The 22,012-nt window shown below is 39.3% G+C and overlaps 1 protein-coding gene across 1 annotated transcript in view; it reads left to right on the forward strand.

Moving 5' to 3' along the window:
• Positions 1–22,012, forward strand: part of SPIRE1 (spire type actin nucleation factor 1) — a 125,667-nt gene that overhangs the window by 39,353 nt on the left and 64,302 nt on the right. The window contains exon 3 of the mRNA XM_032181344.1: positions 16,915–17,151. Coding sequence (XP_032037235.1) covers positions 16,915–17,151 — 237 coding nt within the window. The remainder of the gene's footprint in view (positions 1–16,914; positions 17,152–22,012) is intronic.

The raw sequence follows: 22,012 nt of genomic DNA on the forward strand, positions 1-22,012 counted from the left end.
ACCCATTACAAAGTCTGTGGTTTAAGGAAAATTTTGGAAGAGTAGAGTGACTGTATCAACCACCAGGATGGGATTTGGAAAATACTATTAGTGTCCAAAGTCACCTGATAATATCTGTTGACACGTAGCAAGTGTTTGTTAGTGTTTGAGTGGCTCTGTCAAGCAGAGAAAAGGAGCTTTCTTTTCTACCCTGAGGAATGTTTTGGTGGGGAATATTTTTGCTCCACTATTTGTTTTAATCGAGTACATCATTTCTGCTGAGTGGCTCTTTTTGTATGCCTCCTTTGCTGCTTTTTGAGCATTACAAACATCATGATTTCATTTTGCGGGGGTGAAGGCACACATTTTGGAAAATTTGACTTGAATCCCTGCTTGTGTTAAGTAATTGTACCTTGGAGTGGAAAGAGGACTAGATTTGGTGCCTGTGGAGAATCCAGAATCCATCTGGCTTTCCTGAATCCTTTAGTTTAGGTACTGGAAGATGTAGCCACCCTCTGGTTGTAGAGTTGGCCAAGTCTTGGTGAGTTCCTTCTCCCGCATCCCTCCCATCTCACAGTCTGCCGCTCACAGCCCTCTGCTCAGGACTCAGCAGAGAGATCTCTGTGCTGAGTGCTGGATACTACATAGGTGGAAAGAATCCTGTACGGGGAGGGTGTGGCTTGGGAGATGGTAATTACGGTGCCTAATTATTCATACGATGTTACAAACCTTCAGCATGTAACTAACCTTATTGCATCCATATTTCACTGTAGCCTGGCTGAAGTTGAACCTGCAGTAAGAAACGTAATGTCCTAACATACAGATTTTTTTAAAAAACATGTTTGTCATTATTGTTAATTTTTTAATTTCTTTCTTTAGTCAAAGTATCCATTGCTGAGTCTGCGTATCATTTCCTTCCAATGGTGTAAAGGTGGAAGGTGCTGGTTTGACCTGCAATATAGGTGGACCTGTATTATTTCACCTTTTAATGTACAGAGCTCCAAATTACATTTTAGCTGTGTTACATTATGATGGTTGTTACATTCCTCTTGTAATTCTGCATGGGTGATAATTGCTTTCAGTTGCACAACATTGTAGCAGGAAGAAAATTTACTAATGTTGTTAGAGGACAAAAAACAGGCTGTTTTGTTTAGGAAGTTCAAATTGTTGACTATAAAAAACAACCCACAAAAAAACAACCCACAAACCTAGTTATTCTGCTTGTTCCAGATGATTTAAAGTATTTTTAAATGATGATAACCATCTACTCTTTTTTTTTTTTTTTTTTTTTTTTAAGAATTTCTGAACTTTTCATCAGCAGCCAATGCATAGGGAAACATTTAATGTACTTTGTAAAAATCTGGTAAAAGGCATCGTCTTCTACTGTATGTATGGGAGGATTAAAGTTTGCAAAGTAGGGCTGTGGTACTCATCTTAAAGAGAATTTTCCTGTTCTGTCAGTATTTTCACTTCAAAAAAAAAGCAATATTTTAAAGGTATTTCTACGGTATATTATGCATCAAATTTGTGTTCTCTTTACAATGTACTTTGTGATTAAGGCAAAAGTTGTAAAACACATTTTCTTTCTTTCCCATTACCTTGCTGATTGTTTGCATTGACTCAAAGTAGAATGCTTTAACGTTAATGTTTATAGATTATGTTTATGCCTTATAAATATTGATAATACAGGTGTTATTAAACTGTCTCCCCTACCATCAGCATACCCAGACATAATGATAGTCATCTCTTTTCAGCTAGGGGAAAGATCCCCAGTGGATGCAGCCGAATTTTCATCAGAGGGTTCAAGTACCTCTCCTGATATACCAGAAGTACAGCCAGCTGCCTTAAATTTCCAGTTAGACAGAAACTAGGTAAAGACTGCATCTGAGCTGCCCAACTGAAGACAAAATGTTCTGCTTAAAAGTATTATGAAAATTTATGCAAGCTGTTGGCAGCAGTATTCTTTCTATGCTGGCTTAATACTTTTATGGTTATTTTAGAACTTTTCAGTTGTCCTTTAGTCTTGCGTTGAAGGTATTTTTGATGTTTCATTCTCAGATCAATCTGTTGCATTAACAAGAAGTGTGTTGCAAGTCTGTAGAGCAAGAAAGTTGGTGTTGAGGACACGGTGTCCACAGAATGTGTGCCAGTTGCTTCATGGCAGATTAGCTCTGATCCGAGAGCTTTATGCTGAGAATGCCATCAGCACAGTGAGTGTTTTAGGTGAGCTCCTGGATTTCATCTTCTGTTTTAGCTTCATTTCAAAGGAGCCCCATTTTGCACCACATCCATGATGCAAACCAAAAGCACAATGAGGGAGGAGGAAGAGGGTTGCTCCAGTAGGGTTAGCAGAAGCCCATTTTACTTGAAACCTGAAGTGTAGTAGTACACTTTATCACTAAAAGGGTACTTTTGGATACTTGGGACCTTTATCCAAGTATGTGCTGCCTTAGTTTAGCAACCCTTAGTAACCCTTTAGTAAGTCTGGGATATCATTCCACGTTGTAGTGCAGCACATTCATCAAAGGATGGGTAATGAATGCAGAAACAAGACTGTGAATTTATTTTCTATGCTTCTATGATTCGTGAGCAGTTAATTCTTAATTGGTGAGTTATAGAAGACCAAGTGTTTTTAACAGGTCTAGTTTTTCTTAGTACAATAGCACAAAACCAAGAAACAATAGGAGCCCTCAATAATAAATGCTGCAGGAATTGTAAATGCTCATAGGATGCTTAGTAGGTCTGGTAGTTGTCTCAAGTTTCCTTTCCTAGGTTTAATGGCTGTTGTTGCATACAAAACAGTGTCAGGTTGAGAACATGACATGTTAATGTTAACATGATTTTATTTTTTATTTTTTTTATTTTGGAAAAGAGCAAAACAGAAGTTTCATACTAAAGTGAGGTACGGTTTGGAGGAAGGAGCTGTAAAACAGTCCAGAAAAATTGGCACTAGTCCAATGGCTAGAAGGAGAGATTTGGGCAAATAACATGTATGCTCTGAAAATATTAAGTCTTGCCTTCAGGAATTGTTATGATCCGTGTCTGTGGTGGCTACTAGCCATCCTGCCAGGCACACATTTCATCTAGTGTTCCCACAGGAGCAGCACCGACCAAAGCATCTGCACACTGGAGGAAGTTTCTCCCTGAACGTGTGCTTTCTGCTGAGCAGTAACCCACAGCTCTAAGGTGTACCTTCTGCATAGGGAAAGAAAAATATTTTTCTCTTGAAATTGCTATGTACAAGTTTCTAGGTCACAGTGTGGTGTTAAGGCATTTGTACGTGGTTCCATTGCTTCGTCAATTCCTGGAAAATACGTTTTAGCTGGGAGCTGTGTTGAAAATGGTTATAAACATTATTCGTTACCTCAGTTTGACCATCTAAAAATAGAGAGCTTTCTGGGACAGAGAAAAAAAAGCTTGATTTCTTCTGGTAGAATACTCTTCATTAGCTTAATTAGGTAAGGAGGATGAGCACGGAAGGCTGTGTTTCCAATCTGCTTGTTCCTTTGCACCTGGCCTCTGTTAGGATGTCAGGAAAAACACCTTTAAGCATAATGGGCGAATACTTACAAATTTGATTTTAAGGGTTTTAAAAATTAAGTTCTTTAAAAATCTAAAGGGAAACACTGTATTTTTGGAGTATTGTGCTCTACTATGAAAATAAATACTAGTTTAAAATATGTTATTATATTATAAGTTACGGTTTATTTTATTGTGTCTTGCTATTGATTGATTAATTTTAGGTAATTTTAAAATAACCAAAACTTTTTTTTTTTCAAGTCTTAACGGTAGAAAGCAAGGCCTTTCCCCCCTTCCAACTCTAATTATAATAATTATTTGGTAAAAAGTAATGTTCATAGATATAATTGGAGATTAGGGAGGACAGTCTACAGTAAAAAGGTAGGAAAATTGTCAGAGGAAGAATTCTGTTCATACCAAACATTTAATCTAAATATATTAAGTAGCTACTGCACAGTCATCCTTGTGATGGACAATCCTAGCTCCTCCAGCTGAAATAGACATTTCTTCCACCTGTAAGTATAGCGGTGAGGTTTCTGCTGTGCTGTGCCTTCTCTTGGCCAGAAGCCACAGCTGATGTAAGGTGGCACAGAGAGGGCAGTTCCCTCCTCAGCTATAAGCTTCAGCCAGGCCCCATCTGGGCTCCCCTGGCCCCACTCCCAGGAGCTCAAGCACTGGGGAGGAGGCTGTGTGGTCAGCCTGGTTGAGGATGTTATCTGGCTGATTATTTCTATCTTTGTGTTTTTTGTGTTGTTTTTTTTTTTTTTTTTTCTTCATTTTTTCAGGTCAGGAAACCCTGATGTTTTTCAGCAGTCAGTTTTCTGTTCTGGAAGACCAAATTGCCACACAAGCACTGTAACATTAGCACAGGAGAGGTGGAGAGATGAGGATGACACACTCACGGAGCTAGACAAGTAATAGTTATGCCTTAAGACCAGTGTTCACTGAAATGGTGTCAGTGCTGTTTGCCTGCCACTTACTCACGGTCCCAGTACATACAGCAGACTCGCCTCCTCTCTAAGGTTTCACCTTCTCATAAGCCAACAATTGCATGTTGCTGCCTGTTGTGTAGTTTACATGAGCACATGTGGCTTAGTGAAGGATAGTAAGACTCAAAAACATTACTGGACAAATGAGAAAAGTAGTCCATGCAAAAAGGGTTAATGAGGAGGAAATAAAAACAATTTCTGCCATCACTCTGAGCTCCAGACTTCACGGATATAAATTGTTCACTGGCATTTGAAATACTGAACGTTTGATTCCCTAGAGGTAGCTGAGCAGATGCTCTTTCAAACTGATTTGATTGATCTTTAACTCCTTCAAGAGTGTTGACTATTATGCTCATTTAATTAAAGAAATCTAGGCTTATGTTTGTAATACAACCATACTTGTATTTATTCTTAAATATCTTCAACTTTCGGGGTACTACAAAATAAAAACAAGGGAAAAAGAGTTCTCTGACTGAATGAAATGACTGTCTCACAGAGTTAAAGAGATTACTTTTGATTAACCTGTTTCTCTGCTATTCCATAACTTTTTTGCCTTTCCACATCTGTGGTTCCTCCAGAATTCCAGCAAAAATTTAGTATTTCTTCTCCAATGGACCTTGTGACTGGTACACAAAATGATTTACCTTGTTAGAGAACTTACAGAACTATCTAAAGAAACAACCTCTTTTTTTTTTTTTTTCCTTTTTGATTTTGTCTGAAGAAATTGCCAGGCAATTTCTTTTGCAACTGTATTGTGAACTCTCATGTTGTGTCTATTACAAAAGCTATTCCTAAAAGGGTGTGTGGATGTGATCAGATTTATAGAATGTTAAAAGCTTAAAGAGTATTAAAAATAATTAGGGATTATTAATTAAATTCAGGACCAAGATTTAAAGCTACAACATCTAAAATCTTTAAAAACAGGCATGTTGCCCTTTTTTCTATTTCTTAAACTTCAAGACATTCATTCTCTAGGACGTAGACTGGTGGATATAATTGCATTGGTATAATAAGATGAAGGGCTGATGCTGTCAGAGTTTATTTCCTGTGAAATTTAGAACAATCTGATAGTCTAATCTTAGCTATTTTCTCTGGCTACCTGTGCTATTTACATTTAAATAAATTACTCTTACATCTTGCTTTATATTCTCAAAGAAAAGCAGTTTTGTGTGTCGTATTGCACCCAGCTGATAAGCCTAACCATTAGCCTCAGGCATGTACTTTTCTTCATTTTTCCTTCCCCTATTTTATAGGGAACAAAAGTTGTAGGGAAAAGAGGATGATTAGAGGGGCTTCCAGCTGAGTTTGTCTTTGTGTGTGACGTGCAGAAATATAATTTAGACTTGCACAGCACTTCTCATCCAAAGCTTTTAAACTGGGTCAATATCCTCATATTATAACAGGTGGTGAAACTGCTATAGGAAAGGGGAAATGGCCAGTGTGAGGTCTCTCAAGAAATGGGCAATTAGGAAAATCCCACATGACCTTCAGTCCCATTCATTTCTTACATTTGAAATTGGCTGCAGTAATGGGTGGACGATGTGTTGTCTTCTTTGTGTGAAGAAAATTGTGTAGGCAACTATGTTCTGACTCAGAGGTGCTATGGCAATGCTTGCCTAGAAATTATAACTCTGAATTGTAGTCAATATCACGAAGTTGATGTTACAAAGGAACGTGTGATGTTTTCAAAATCAGGAAACTCATCAGTACAAACATAACACTTTAACTTTCTTTTTCCAGGTAGGGTTCCCATTCTATCACTGAAAGGGTGATTAGGTGGTTAGAAAGACAGGGTAATACTGCAGCAGCATTTTATTTTCCAAAGCCTGAGAGGTCTAAGGGGGCTGATATTCCCTGTATGTCTAAGCTGAGCTTTATTTTTTTTTTGCTAGCCAGAGAGGAAGCTCTAAGGAGCTAGCTGTGAATCTTTGATTCAAGGATGTATGGCATAGGAGCACGTTATAGCTCTCCTGTAATGCTCCTCTGGATGTGGTAGATTGCTCTGCCCTGGTGTTTCCCCTTCCACTTGCTACCATGTTATGTTTCATATACATCTTTATGTAGCTGGCTTTTCCTTGGGCTAGGATGGGGAGAGTGGCAGCACACCCCTTTACAAGGGCTCAGCACAGGAGAATCTCAGGGTTGGCTCTTCTAGGCCTGAACTGACGTGACTCTTGAGATCCCTAAGCAGTGCAAAGTAGGGCAAAGAATCTGAGTACCAGTTTTGAGGGAGAAAGTCTAGTTAATTGGCATACTTTTAGCCTTTATATATATGTATATATATATATATATATGTATATATATTATTTAATCCATTTTTCTGTTGTTGTTGCTCTGAAGTACCTGGGCAGCGTACATAGATCCCAGTGTTTAAATTAACCTTTCCCCACCAGTGGTTGGATATTAAGAAACTTAGCTGCTATCTCAGCAGCTAAATGAATTATCTAGATAATATCTCATAATATCTCTATTAGAAGGCCAAGGGCTGAGCATTGTAGAAAACCTGACTGTATGATCTAGGTTTCTGTGGGGAATCAGAGTTGGGAATGCTTGCTTGCTTTCCTTCCTTCTTTTTTTCTTTTCTTTTCTTTCTTTCTTTCTTTCTTTCTTTCTTTCTTTCTTTCTTTCTTTCTTTCTTTCTTTCTTTCTTTCTTTCTTTTTGTAATCTTAACATAAAATGGAGATGGATTTTTTGGAAATAGCATAACATTTCTGAACTGTGATTATAAGCAGATCTTTACCATCATCTCTGTACTAGAATTCATGGATATTATCATTATTGACAAAGGGCAATAGGGCAATGCTCAGCCATTTGTAGTCCAGGAATATGTCTGTGCCATTAGGGATAATAAATTGTTATAGTTCAGCACTTTCTGATGACTTGGGGAGGCGTCAGGTACTAGAATATCTTTCCCTAAGGTACTTCATACCGGAGGATATAAGCTGTAAGTTTAATTTTTCAGTAACTTTGAATTGTGATAGAGGTATGCTTTAATATGGTTTTCTTTGGCAGAAGATTTCACTGTTCAGAAGGAACAGTAAAGGAAACAGAAAACTGAATGTCACTTCATATATGGGTTCTCTGGGGTTTTACAGCCCGAAGAGTAGGTGGTAAATTTTCTGCTGAGGCTTGGCCACAGGTTCTGTTTCCTCTTTGGTGTAGGGAAAGTCAGCCTCCCATGCTATCATTGTATCTGAATTTCTGATCTAAAAAATAATGTCAGGCTTGTATCTTCTTATGAGAAAATAACTTGGTCAACAGTGCCTGCTGGTGCTTTCTTGCATTATTCTGGGGAATGCTTGTCTTCTGAATGAGGCCATTGTGAGAGCTCAAAGGTAATTGTGCAGTAACTCCCTTTGCTCATTACTAAAATACTTTATGTCCACTTAGGCATTCAGTCTTGGAGGAGTATTTGAATGCCAGTGATCCAGAAGCTTGTGTCTGATGTTGCTGCTTATTGGGAAGAGGACATGGAGTAATATTTGTATGAGTAGGAGCTTTGCACAGGCTTTGTCATCCTGCAGCATTATGTTTGTATGACAGGGTTAGAGATCATACGTGCCCTAAATGACTAGCTGTCTGACACATAAGTAACTCCTCGGGCTATCATGTTAGTCCATGTGAAAATTCACATATTTCATGATCAAGTCATGTCCTTCATGCCAAGCTCGTGTTTCCTTGCACATCTACTACAGGGCTACAAAGATGGTGAAGGGTCTGAAGGGGAAGACGTATGAGGAGCAGCTGAGGTCCCTTGGTTTGTTCAGCCCCGAGCAGAGCAGGCTGAGGGGAGGCCTCATGGCAGCCTGCAGCTCCCTCACGAGGGGAGCAGAGGGGCAGGCGCTGAGCTCTGCTCTCTGGGGACAGCGACAGGACCCGAGGGGACGGCATGGAGCTGGGACAGGGGAGGGTCAGGCTGGGGGTCAGGGAAAGGTTCTGCACCCAGAGGGTGGTTGGGCACTGGAACAGGCTCCCCAGGGATGTGGTCATGGCACTGAGCTGCCAAAGTTGAAGAAGAGTTTGGACAACGCTCTCAGACACACAGTCTGATGTTTTGGGTGGTCCTTTGGGGACCCAGAAGTTGGACTCCTTGTGGGTCCCTTCCAATTTGGGATAATCTGTGATTCTGTGATCTGACTAACAAAAAGCATCTCAGTAAGTCTCTAACTTTTCAGCTTTTTGTTCCCAGGCCATATCTGCAGATTCCCACTAGTTTCTTTAGGAAATACATCCTGTGTAGATACCTGCCTAGGTGTGTCTGAGTGCTTATCCATGAGACAATAGAGGTAGCCATGCATCATTAGTCTTGGGTTGCTGTGTAGTAAAAGCCAGTGTCCCATGGAAGAAGATGGATTTTAGGAAAGCTACGCTTAACCCAGAAGAGGTGTCGTATTCCTGACTCTGCAAACTTGTTCAGATGCTTCAGACCTGTCTCTGTTAAGTTCATTGTCTGCAAAATGCTTGAAATGCACACGTATGTCTGCAAGACATGGTGAAAGCAGCCTGACTTCTGTCAGTCTGCTGAGAGCCTCTGGTGGAAAGCTTAAAAGACATACATGCAAATGTGAAGTTTTAATTAATCTAGAATTTGTATTTAAAAGAACAGCTTTCATTGAACAGTTATTTTATTTGCTTGGCTTTTATAATTGTTAATTTTTGGGGAAATAGATGTGAGAAACTTCTTGAGTCACCAGAGGAGAAGTGGTTTACATTGCAGCTGGAGTCTACTCACTTCGTTTTTGGATTAATTAAATGGGGGCTGAGCCTGTAGCAGACGACTCTAGTGGCTGGAATGAAATCTGTGTGGGAAGGCTGAGAAGTTAATAACAAATAACTTGTTGAGGAGATTAGTTGAACTGTCTAGATAGATACTTTGAAGAAAAGTGGCATTGGTTTTGTATTGCTTCATGACTAAAGTAAATTGGACTGAATCAAAGCTACTCAAAATGTTTTCAAGTGAGGTTATTTTATTATCTTGCATCTATAGCTTGTATTACAGACTGTGGGCAGATATGCAGTATCAGCCAAATTTAAACCAGTCACACGTGAACTCTGAGGCTCTGAGCCACTAAACTTGTTTTCTTTTTCTTTCTACAAGTTTTACTTGAGCTGGTCACTTACCTCTCACTACAAACGGTTTTGCTGTAGTTAATCTGATATTGTATTGTAGTACAGATAAATTTATTCAAAAGGCTGATACAAAAAATGACAATTTCTCTTCACATGATTGATTTCTACTTCTAGGCCAACCTATATATGTTAAAAACAACAACTAAAACCACAGAAATTTTTTTTGGACCTTGTTTTATTTAGTAAAATCAGGTATACTGAAGGATTACAGGTGCTAAAAAGAATGACATTTTTTTCAGTTGTATTAAATGTTAGTACTAAATGACTCTGATGTAATATACTACTACTTTGAGTTTTATCAGCTTAATACTAGATTTAAAACTTTTCTTAAAAAAACAAACAAAAACTCTCATGTACAAGAAGCATTAGTTTGAAGAGTTAGAGCATTATAAGGCTTTCACAGAATCCCAGCACGGCTGAGGCTGTCAGGGCCCTCTGGAGGCCCCCTGCCCCAGCAGGGCCACCCAGAGCAGGGTGCCCAGCACCACGGCCAGGCGGCTTCTGAAGGTCTCCAAGGAGGGAGATATTTTGCATGAGAGGGGAACTAGGGCAGTAGTTTGTGACATGCTCTGATTTTGTATCTTGAACTTAAAGTAGAGAGCATGTTCTAAGGAGCATTTCCGTAGTCCTTGAGGCATTTGCAAACAAAATTTTGATGTGCTGAATTTTGAAGCCTCTAAGATTTTAGGAGAATATTGGGGAAAATTATCTTTATAGACAATGACAATAAGGTGCTTCTAAAACCCCGAGATGAGACAACATGCCTAAAGTTCTAAATACATAAGATATTTTAAGACATTTTTCAGGTGATTTTAAGCCTGCAGTGGGGAAATATAACAACATATCTGCTCTGCCTTTGTTTCAGCAAATATATTCCAACTCAAAACTCTTCATGTCATTGCTATTTCTGCTGTTTACTTAAATTAGATCTGGCTAAAGGTCTTAATATGACCTGTATTTCAAACCATGATATGAACAGAGGTGTATGTACGAACTTTAAAATGACTTTCACCATCTGTGTTACTTAATTATTGCACCTAATTCTCTTATTGGAGCTTCAGCTATTACTAGAGTTTTCACAGTTAGATCAGGGAATCTAATTTTGTTTTTCTCTGGGGATGAGCTGTCACTTTCGTGAAATTCCTTCAGGTTGGATAAATTCTTTAATAACAGACTAAATATTTCTCTGAAGCTCGGAGATTATAATGTATGAATGAAAACTAGAAGAAAAAATGATTTTTTCCTAATGTTTTGATGCAGCAGATAAAATGTAAATTGAGACTATACAGTGGAAGAAATTCTGTTTTCATTTATGCTAATGTATGGTAGTTCTCCATAGATAATCTCTAGAGGGAAACCTAGACAACCAAAAACATGTTTATAATTATCAGAACCCCTGAATAAGCTGGAGAGTTATATTATTACACTTGAGCCTTAATAAACATACAGTTAAATTACTGCCATTTTCTAAGAGGCAACTGGGTCCAAGCACATTTTAACTGTTTAGATTTTTACATATTCGCTGGGGAGGGAACAAAGAAAAGAAAAAAAAAAAAGCTGGCATTGCCTTTGTACGTTTAAGCTTGTTCTGTGTCTTTGATCAGTTCTTCCACTGAACCTCTTTATTGTGTGCCTGAATAGTAAAATGATTCAGCAAGTAGGTCTCAGTACCTATGTTGTGCATTCACAGACTTGCGGATATAAAGTCAATTTGGAAAAGATCTACGCTGAATATGATAGAGAAGTTTTCCTAAATCTGAATATATCTAAAACAAATTGAATTTAATTAAGATTGCATTTCATTTCTTTTCAAATTTATTTTCTGTTGTATCCTGTACATTCTGATTTTTTTTTTTTTGCTTTATATTAAATAGGAAATAATAGTATTTTATTACTGCTTTGTATTAAATAGCAAGGCTCATTATATTGCAGAAAACAGTATCTCATTATTTCAGTCGCGAACCAACACCACCCAGAAGTTAAATAATCCTGTCTCTTATGTCTATATTTGTTGGTTATGAGTAATTCTGATTCACTGCAAATACTCCAAATCCTTGCTGCTCAACTGGGAGCAGCTGAAAGCTTTCACTTTTTCTTGTTTGACCGTCTGTTTCACTAATGTAATGAATCTGTCCCCACTAATTTAGTGAAGGTCGTATTTAAATGTAGCGATGTCCCCTGCTATTAAAACCCGGGCGATGCTGGCCTGTTACCACCAGGGAATGAACGTTGTGGTAAAACTACCATGAGTGTACCTGAGGTATACAGGGACAGCAGCGAGTCTTACAACAACCTATTTGGGTGTACTCTGCTGTGAGTTATTCTTGAGAGTTACCCAGAGCACTAATGATGAGGTAAATAACCAGAAAGGGTACCTGGGTTTATCCTAACCGTGTTATTTGCTCATCCTCCCTAAAAGTGGGATCTTTCTCAGCTACAGAATTAGATTCTGAAGAAACAGCCAAATTGCTCTGTTACAGAGAGAAATGGCAATCAGAGCAGCAGCCTGCTGGCTTTGGTGGAGGTGAGCAGTCTGTTTTCCACTCGCTTGCATACACCCATCTTTTGGATTGCGTTGCAGAATTTTATCACAAAAACTTGTGCGTGCCCTAATGCGCAATAGAAAACGTCAGGCACACAACCCTTGAAATCGGAGTTGTCCATGGACAGGTCTCCACGGCGTGTTACACCACCAGAAACACGGCGTAGAGCCCCTGGCAGGCTAATACAAAGCCAGCAGTAGGGCAGGTGGAGGTCGGTGTTTGCGTGCTGTCTTGGTGGGTGGCAGCAGTGTGGCCACTGCTCTTACCCTAAGACAGTGATTCTCTTTCATAAATACTCTGGAGAACTGCTGGTAAGAAAGTTGAGAGCTTAATGATAATAATTGTAGTGTAAATTTTTTTAATTAAGAAAAAAAAAATTAGAATTTGTGAAAGTCGGTGCAGAAGAAATGCAAATATTATCGTGACTGGGTGCTGTATTTGAGGTCCCTGTGGGAAAGTTCAAAGTTAGTTGACTCACCTTAGGAGCTGGAGCTTTACGGCTTCTTTAATCCCAATTTTGGGCTACGAAACCTGCGTGGCTTTGGGAGGAAGGGAGAACATTAGGGAGGGACAGGAATTTGAGCAGAAAAAAAGCCCTTTGCTGCTGTAAGGACGAGCCTGTCCTTAGGCTTTGTTGCTTTGTTTAAAAATTGAAGCAAACCCTAGGAAGGGGATGAAAGCTTAGACAGTGCCCTATTGTGTGTGCCCTGAGTGGGGGGAATGGCACGCAGATTCTGCCTCTCCTCTAAGCTTCAGAAAGATTCAGAAACATCTACGTCCAGGGGAAAAAAGGATTCTTCTCAGGTTAAAAAATAAATAAATAAGTGAAATGCAGTGATTTCACCTGAAACTTTTGGCAAGTCTCAAACATGTTTTGCTTCTATACAAAGGCTGCCTATGTGAAGAGTTCAAGAATGCAAAATTGGTGATGTTCACTAGACGAACATAACTTTATGTCCCATAAAAGACCTGGGAAGTAAAGAACCCCTTTCCGAGAGGCATGCCTCAGCGTCTTGGAGGGACGTATGCAGCATGGAAAGTTTTGGTGTTTGCTTTTGAAACAAACTTGTTTGTTTATGAAAATGATCTGAATGGTTGGGCTTTTGTTTTAGTGTGTGTGTAGAAGGAGTGCGAGGATATTGTTTTTTCAGCATGCATCAAGTCCAAATGTTCTGGCAAAGTGTCTCGCAAGTTTATCGCAGGTTGTTATAAAGTAATAGTAAAATACAAGTCCAGACCGGTGTCGGAACAGAAAGAATACTCGCTGCGAGACAAAATTCCCCTTTCACTAATGATTTAAGCACAATAGAGTGCAAGTTCAGTCTGTGGGAAATGTTTGGTGTGTGGGTTTTTTTTCTTTGGTCTGAAGCCATGCCTTTCAAAAGAACTTGGGGAGAAGGTGTAAAGCTTAATAACACAGATTTCCATGTTTATTTTTTTAAGTTATTTAGCTACTGATTGATTTGTAGAGATCAGGTCCTTTGCCAAAATGTAAGTCAGCCAGGAACAAACGAGTTCTAAAACTGGAGAGGCAGAACTTGATTTATTTATTTTTAATCTGAATCGAGCAGCCTTGTTTATCATTTCTACTGGCATTTGTTCCAGTGGCGTGTAGCTGTTTTGATGTGTCAATGTACATCTGTCTGGCTTAAAACAGGGCTTCACTAAATCCCACTTTAAATTTCACTTTCTTTTCATGCTATACCTCTGCTTTCACGGACGTAAATCAAAAGTGTGTCAGTACTTGTCACCTGTTAGGTGCTGGAAGTATTTACTTCGTGTTAAATTAACAAACAGTGCAAATTAGAACCAGTCGTTTCTTTTTAAATAACTGATGCTTTTTTAACAATAATATGTTAGTCCCTGATTATCCAGCTCAATAAACCGTGTATTATCAATTCATCCATTCAACCATGAACAGGTTTCCCTTTTTCTGTTTGCATTTGATTTATGTTACAGGCGAAGTGTCAGTGCTCGTGAGATTAGTCAGCAGTGAGCTTTCTAACTTTGTACGTTGTGTCTCTAGTTATATAGACACAGAAGTTTTATTTGTGTAAAGGTACATTAGCAGTGCTGTCCTGGTGAAGAAGTTTGGACGGTTCTGGGACTTTTTTTTGATATTCATGCCGCACTCGTGGTTTGACAAGGTCCTTGGTAAACCAGGGTTACTCAGAGCACTGAACGTTTTCAGTTTTAATGCAAGCCAACTAAAGTTGCTTGATTAAGAAGCGTGGTGCTTTGTCTCTCAGCAAGATGAACCTGTGATGCTGACAGACACTGAATAAACACGGTTTAGATCATGGCTCCTAAATAAGGAGCCGAAAGCTTGAAATCTGGGTCTGAATTCGAACCATTTCAGGTTTTCGTGTTGTGTCTGCCTTGCATGTATTAGGAAATCTGTACATAGTATGGAAAAACACACAAGCTGTGGTACTGAACTACAAGAGCCCTGCTGTGGATACATCAAAGAAAGCAGCAGCTGTCACCCAGCTTTAGCCATGGTGCTTTTGAATGCCTTAATCCTGTTCCCAAACAGGAGGAGGCAGAGGGAGTGCACTTTCTTTATACCCCTCTTCCATGGATTTTTTAAAATGTTGGTCTAGCTAAATCCAAAATCTGTCTTCAGCAGCCATCTCTGTATGGCACAAGAAGATATTTTCTTTGCATCCAATTCAGACGTTTCAGTCCTTCTCAGGTATGCTAAGCTCTTTTAAAGTTAGGTTTTATTAAAGTTAGAAATGACCTTGTTTACTCCCAAGTGTTTAAAATATCAAAGCAATTATTCAGCTGTACTTCATTTTTCATTTGGGTCCACTTCAGGTTGGAATTAACGTGCTGTTCTTTTGTTCCCTGTCAGTAGAAGGGGTATACGTTGAGATTGTACTGAGAGCCTGAGGTATAGGAAACAGGTACCTGTGTACCAGTAGAATTTATTTTATTTTATGTAATTCCCATTTCTGTAGGAGGCCAACCAGAAACATTGCAAACATAGGTTTTAATAAGTTAAGGCAGTTGTTAAGGTCTGTATGGTGCTGTGTCCTGTCTCCAAAGTGGGTCACAGGAGATGTCTGGGGAAGTGCGTGAGAACTGAGCTAGCATACAGTGATGCTTCCCTGGTGTACCTGGCTGTCTCACTGGCATTTCCTGAGTCAGAAGCTGTTCTTTGATCTAAATAAATCAAGACGAATTTTTCTTCATTAATTTGCCTAATCACTTTTCTGAGCTATATCTTAAGAATATTTTTCAAGTAAGTATAAACACATTTTTAGAGAATAGCGTAGAAAAAAACATTTATATTGATCAAGTTATCAAAATTATTGGAAATAGATTCTAAAAGGGTTGTTTTATTTATTGGGTTTTATGTTTGATTGCTTATTAACCACTGTTTTGCAAAATGGATTTGCACTGCCATGAGATCTCAGCAGAGGAATGAATATAAGCGTAAAGCTGTCAGGCTACAGCTGGTGCATGAAATTGTCCATTCAGCTATCATTTTTAAGTCTTTGCAAACCTCCAAGCATTCATACAAAAATACTTTGCTGTGTAAAAATGAGTAAGCTGCTAGAGTTAATTTTAACATTTTAACAATCTATATATGTTATCCTATGTACCAAAGTGGACTTGGAAAAATCTGCATTAAAAAATGTGTTGACCAGGGTAGTACTGAAAGCCAGATGAGAGTAAATGGCATTTGATGACAAGGTTTGGTATGTTTAGAAATACTTCTGTTATTAAAGTTGCTCTAGTGCCAACTACTCCTACACGGGAGTCTGCTCATTTCTGTGATACACTAGCCATCATAACACACAAGGAAGATCAGAGATTACATGCAATAGCTCCAGTCCTACTTTCCTTGTCAGACAAGCATCTGTGTTGCCTTACTGTGGTTTACTCTTGCAAGCCCATTTTCCCTTCCTTCTCCATTAATACCACTTTCCAAACTCCTCCATTTGAAATGCCATCTCTTTACATCTCTAACAAAGCTTCTAGCTTTAATGTTTACTGTAAGGAAAATAATGGGTGCCAAGAAAGGAAACGTGCATTTAGCATTTTAGGATGTTTGTGACAATTTATTGTTAGCTTTTACTGAGTAAAGGTTCATCTGCTTGCTTTGCTCTTGAAAGAGCACAAAAAGGCAACCTTGAATTCAATGAAAAATCAAGGTACAATGAATCAAAAATCATTACAATGAAATCCAGGTGTTGGTAGCTTCAGTGAAGCATGTGCAGAAAGGTAAAAGAGTTCCTGTGTGCTGATGTCCCAGTGCTCAGAGAGTTAATACTAGAATGTCCACAGCTGGCCCCGGACGTTTCTCAGGTCTATGAAGAAATGCAGAAAGTAAAGGCCAGTTTCCAAGTGTTGTAACCATTTGTGGGAGGAAGGAGGCATCTCATGTTAAACTGTTCTTTCTTTTCATTTTGTTTTTGTTTTCCCAGGAGAGAAAGGTTGTATATAAAAATCTATAGTACTGTTTTTTTGAGTACTTTTTTTTTTTTTTAGTCAAAAAGGGCCTGGATTTATTTTTATATTATTACTTTTATTTCAAAATTTGAAATAATGACCTGTATATTGTGTGCTACATTACTGAAGTATTATTGTAGATAGCGGATGTTCATTTTTCTCTTTAATTTTGATGTTTGCCGTCTTCTCCATTGTTGAGCTTGTTATATAAGCACCAGAAAAGAGCGTTTCTAGTCTAGCCTATTTGTTCATTTGAATGGCATTAACAAATACTTCTATTTTACTTTTATAGGTTATCGAATCCCTCGGGATTATTATATACAAAGCCTTGGACTATGGTTTGAAGGACAATGAAGAGCGGGAATTAAGTCCTCCTCTGGAGCAGCTTATAGACCACATGACTAACACCACAGAAACTGATGGGGGTAGAGATGAAGGATATGATGCTCTGGATGAGGGAGTGGAGGACGATGACGATGATGACAAAGCAGAAGTTGAGGCTATTCATTCCTACAAAGATGTCATGAAGGTACAGTAATAGGCAGATAAAATGGTATTTCACTGTTCTTATCAATGAGAAATTCAACTCTGTTTTCCGTGTTTTTGTCCACTATCATACTAGCTATGCCTTTTTTTTTTTTTTTTTTTTCTGATTTTCCTGGTCATTCTGTAAAGTTTGCTTTCAAGAATTACATGCAATATAGTATTTCATTATGAAAGTTAGCAACAGAAGGTCCATGATCAACTTTACTGTAGGATCTGCCATTAATATCACATTCTTATTTCATCTGTGTGCTGGATATTGAGCCTTCCAGTGTAACATCTGTTGAGTTATTTTGTGTACACTTGGTTACTTCATGGGCTGCTTAAGTTATTTCACCTTTTCATTAGAGCAGTGTTACTTTAATTATTCTTTATCAGTTTCTCCCTTTGCCTTCCTTGTCTACCGAAGCAGAGGACTGCTTTTATAAGTGCAGCTTATTTGTATGGAGTGAGTCAGGGTGTAGTATTTCAGTGATGATAATTATGATTGTGGTTCTTGACCTGAGTTGTGAGATTTGGAAATACAGCTTATGATTTTTGATTGCAACAGGTTTGCTAATGTTATCTAGGCTACTGTGAACAATGATTTAGAAGTTTTTAACCCTCTATTTTCTTTAGAGTAGAAATTTTAGAGCCCAGCGAGCCCCTTGTAGAGACAAAGGTGTTAATAAGCATGGGTTTTGTCAAAAGCTGTGTGATTGATTTGCCTCATAAGTAATCTGAGAGTTAATAGCAGTTGGAAAATTATACGTTAAATTGTACCAGTGGAATGAACACTATATTGCTTGTACTTAAGTGCAAATCATATCTGAGGACCAGAAGCTTAGTGTGGACAGAGAAATTAAGAACATAGTGGTGAAAGCTGAGAGCGTCCTGAATAGCACATTAGCACATAGAAAGAAGACCCCACTGAAACCTGCCGCTTCTGATGGGCTGGCCATAAAGAGGAAAGCTCTCAGGAGGTTGGAATGGAGGTAGCTTTTGTGTGAGAGGCTTTTGCATTTGTAGTTAAACTTGTGGTGTTATTTGGGAAAGTATTACTGACAGCCACACTTGTAAACCTGGTTAAAATTAATGCTTATGTTCCCATCCTGGAGAATTTACATCCCACTGTTCCTGCTTTTCCCTGTGACAGGGCTCTCATGCTTCACCGCAGCCCTCTCACCACCCAGCACAGCAACTTGTGTCATGTATGTATAACTGCAGTCTAGCATTTCCCCTGTCCAAACTATCGTCTTTTCCTCCCTGCAGTGGAAATGATGCTGTACACTTAAAGCTTTTCATTTTCCCTCATCCCTCAGCGCAGCAGGGGTCAGCAGGAGCAGTGAATGAAGCAGCTTTTGGCTCCCCACCAATGGGGAAGGCCTGGCCATGTGTAGGCCTGCCTCTCCCCATCAAGCCCCTTCTGCTCTTGGGCTTTCCAAGTCAGTGCCCTGTCAGCAGGAAGGAGTGAAGGTTGCTTTTCTCTCCTCTCCCTCCGCCACTCCCTGCTGCCCAGCCATCTTCCCCGAAAATGGCCAGCAGTGGAGAAGGCCGGGAGCACACCCTGAGCCCCCGTGGGGGCTGCTCCACCCAGCCTAGCTTAATGTCCTCTCTCCCTCCATTCTGGCACTAACGCTGTGACGTGGTGAGACAGCCAAAGGTGGATCATTAGAGGAAGTTTTGCTTGGTGTAGAGACAGCAGAGACATCTGCCTACGCAGAGCTGAGGTCAGAGGTTTGTAGAAGTGACTATTTTGCACATTCTTTACCTAATGTCTGCAAACAAGAAAAGAAGCTTGGAAAACATCTCTGGAATCCTTCGATTACACTGATACACGTCTGAAACACAAGAGGCATAAGAAAATGTTCAGTCAGACTTCAACCATTAAGGCTGCTGAACGGTGGCTTTTCTGATTCAGCTTTGTCCATGAGCATCTCTGCTGGTCTGAGGCACCTGCATATTTGTGGTTGAAAATCAGCATCTTAATTTTTATCATTTTTTTGCTATTAGTTTCATATTATTCTGGAAATGTACTCCTTTTGTGATTTCACCTTAATACACTGAACTTCAGCTGTCAGTCCTACATCATCCAAACTTTAACTCCTAACTGCCTTGGAATTCCCTTTTGTTGCTGTTGTTGCTTTTGCTTAAATTACTTGCTGCAGGCTTATCTCTATGACTTGCCTTTATTCCCTATTCTGTCTCATTAGTCCATCGACATGTCTCACCTTTATTTACTATTCTATTTCATTAATCCATTGACAGTATTAGAACAGCAGCATCATTCTTGCCACATTTTTGGTGCCCATGCATATTTGTGTGATTTTTTTTTCTTGACTCTGTACCTTTTCAAGGATAAGACCATGTTTTGGATGTGGCTTTTTTTTTTTTTTTTTCCTCCAGTCCTGAGCTATATTGCAGGCTACACCCTTATTTACCCACTGACTGTTTCACAACAGTAGTGTGTGGTCTTGTGACCATAAGGCTTGATTATTGTAATTCCCTCTTGGCAAGACTCACTGTGAAGCTTTCTCCTCTGCAGTCTGTAGTGAATGCCAAAGCAGGTTTGCTTGTTGAATTGAGCAACTATCATTTTTGCCTGCCCTGCATTCTCCAAATTGCAAGCTTGAAAATTGGTAGAGGTGGGCCATGTGCTACTTGTGTTGATTTGTAAAGTTTTTAACTATATAGTCTCCAGCATGCACACGATTTCGTCCTTGAAATGTGATTAAATCATAAAATCATAGAATCATTCAAGTTGGAAAAGACCTCTAAGAACATCTAGTCCAACCTTTTAACCTAGTACTGACGAGTCCACCACTAAACCATGCTGCTAAGTTCTACATCTGTAAGTTTCTTAAAGACTTATTTCATCCTTCCCCAAAAAGTGCTGTTGTCAGATCCAAGGCCTCTCTTACCACTAAGACTGAATTTTTCCTTAAATTGCTAATATGGGTGAGCCTATCTAGTGATTAAAACACAGAGATAGAGAAGATAAGCATCAGGTTTTGCTGTAATGTAAATTAGGCGGGTCAATCCTGAACCCTTCCCTGACACAGAAAATTCTGAGTAATGTGGTAGATATCTACTCCCAAGAACTGGGAAAAAGGTTAGCGCTAAATAGCGCTGCCAAGGTCAGCACTGGCAAAGTTCAAGTTTGGAGAAGACAATGATGATTTTTTATGCTGCATCTCTGTCTATGTGGTTGATCTGGCTTTTGATTTCCTTAGCAGGACCGACCCACTGTGCAGACTTGATCAACTCTATTAAAAAATGTATCTATGAAGACAGGAAATATTGTTTGCCATACACTTACATTTTTTAGACTATGATGTATTTCAGACATGGCAGATGTAGTACAAATGAAGGAAGAAACAGAGACAGAAAGGACTGGATGTTTTCAGACATCTTGTCCACACCAGGTTTACTATGCACATGTGCAAAGAAAGGTAAACTCGCATATGGGGTGATCTAAAGGGGTCTGGTGCATATCAGATTCACATCACACGTACAGCTCAATAGGGAGCCTTGCATCAACAGAGGATATATGCAGAGTGGGCCTGGCATGCCAGGAGGTGTGTTAGGCTTGCTAAGGGTGTGTGGAGTCCTGTCATGTGGCACCTTTATCATGGCATGTTGCCCTCCCTGATATTGAAACGAGATGATGCAGTTCATCAACTTTTTCTAGAGCATGCTCAAACCCTAATTCCACTCCTAATCTTAGCATTATCTCGCTCCCGATCCCACAAATTAAGTCTAAGCCAGCTCCACTTCTTGTATTAACCCTGAGTTTCCTTTTAAGCTGCAGCTTAACAGTATCTGCTGGCCTGAGCCCCATCTCTAAACCCAGTTCTAGCGCTATCCTTCATTCTAAGTCAGCAACCTCTTCTAATTCCAGGTATAAATAAAGCCCCATGAACTTTCTTAGTGCATTTGATACCAGGTTTTGTTCTGTGCTGGTGTTTGCTAGGCTGAACTGCCATCATAGCTCTGTCATTTCTTTCAGCTTTGAACATCATCACAGCTGAATTGCATCTGCCAGTACTCGCCCTTAGCTTAGCTCTACTTCAGAGTAGGGGTATAGCCAGTAATATCTGCAATTCAAGACACCGACCTCTCTTCTACTACCTTTTTCTTCAGATTTCATGCAGTATAAGTAAGGAGGCGGTGGTCTTCCTGAACCAATACCCTACTCTTCCTTATGTTTACCTTGCAGCCCAAAAGTTAACTCAGCTTTAGCAGGAAACTTACCTGTGGCTGAGCCACACCTTGGCCCAGAGACAAATAGAGCTGGGTGGCCCCAAGGTGCTCAGTGTCCTCTGGTCCTTGGGCTCCCTGAAGAAATCACTTTGAGGTCATTCCCTAATAGCGTTAGTTAATTCTGACCGAACATTAACTGTCATCCAACTGCTGCTTCACAAAGACGATTTCGTGACACTTGTCCCATAGTAAGCAAGACTCATACTTGAGAAATCTCCATGCTAACCTTTTAATTTGTATGAAAATTATGAAAATTATTTTCTGAACAGTTTGTGCAGTACTGAGTTATCTTGCTGTAACAAATGTGAACAAGATCACAATTTGTTGGTAGAAATTCATGTTTGTGATTTGCTCAAAGAGGAAGAAAAAGTTACATTTCTGTGAAAAAAAACAAACATAATGTTGGCTATTTTAATTGACCTCTAAAATAAAGTTGCAAATTTACGTGATTCATGCTTTGGTAATTTAAATGTAGAATATCTTCTTTGAGCTGGAAGGAATTGAAGTGTACAGGGGTGAAACTGATGCACTTTTTTCTGTTTTCAGTACTCCTGTAGTACAGATCAACTATCTTTGGCATGTGTTGAGCTGTAGAGTAAAAGAAG

The sequence above is a fragment of the Aythya fuligula genome, chromosome 2 (assembly GCF_009819795.1).
Source record: "Aythya fuligula isolate bAytFul2 chromosome 2, bAytFul2.pri, whole genome shotgun sequence".
Taxonomy (NCBI): domain Eukaryota; kingdom Metazoa; phylum Chordata; class Aves; order Anseriformes; family Anatidae; genus Aythya; species Aythya fuligula.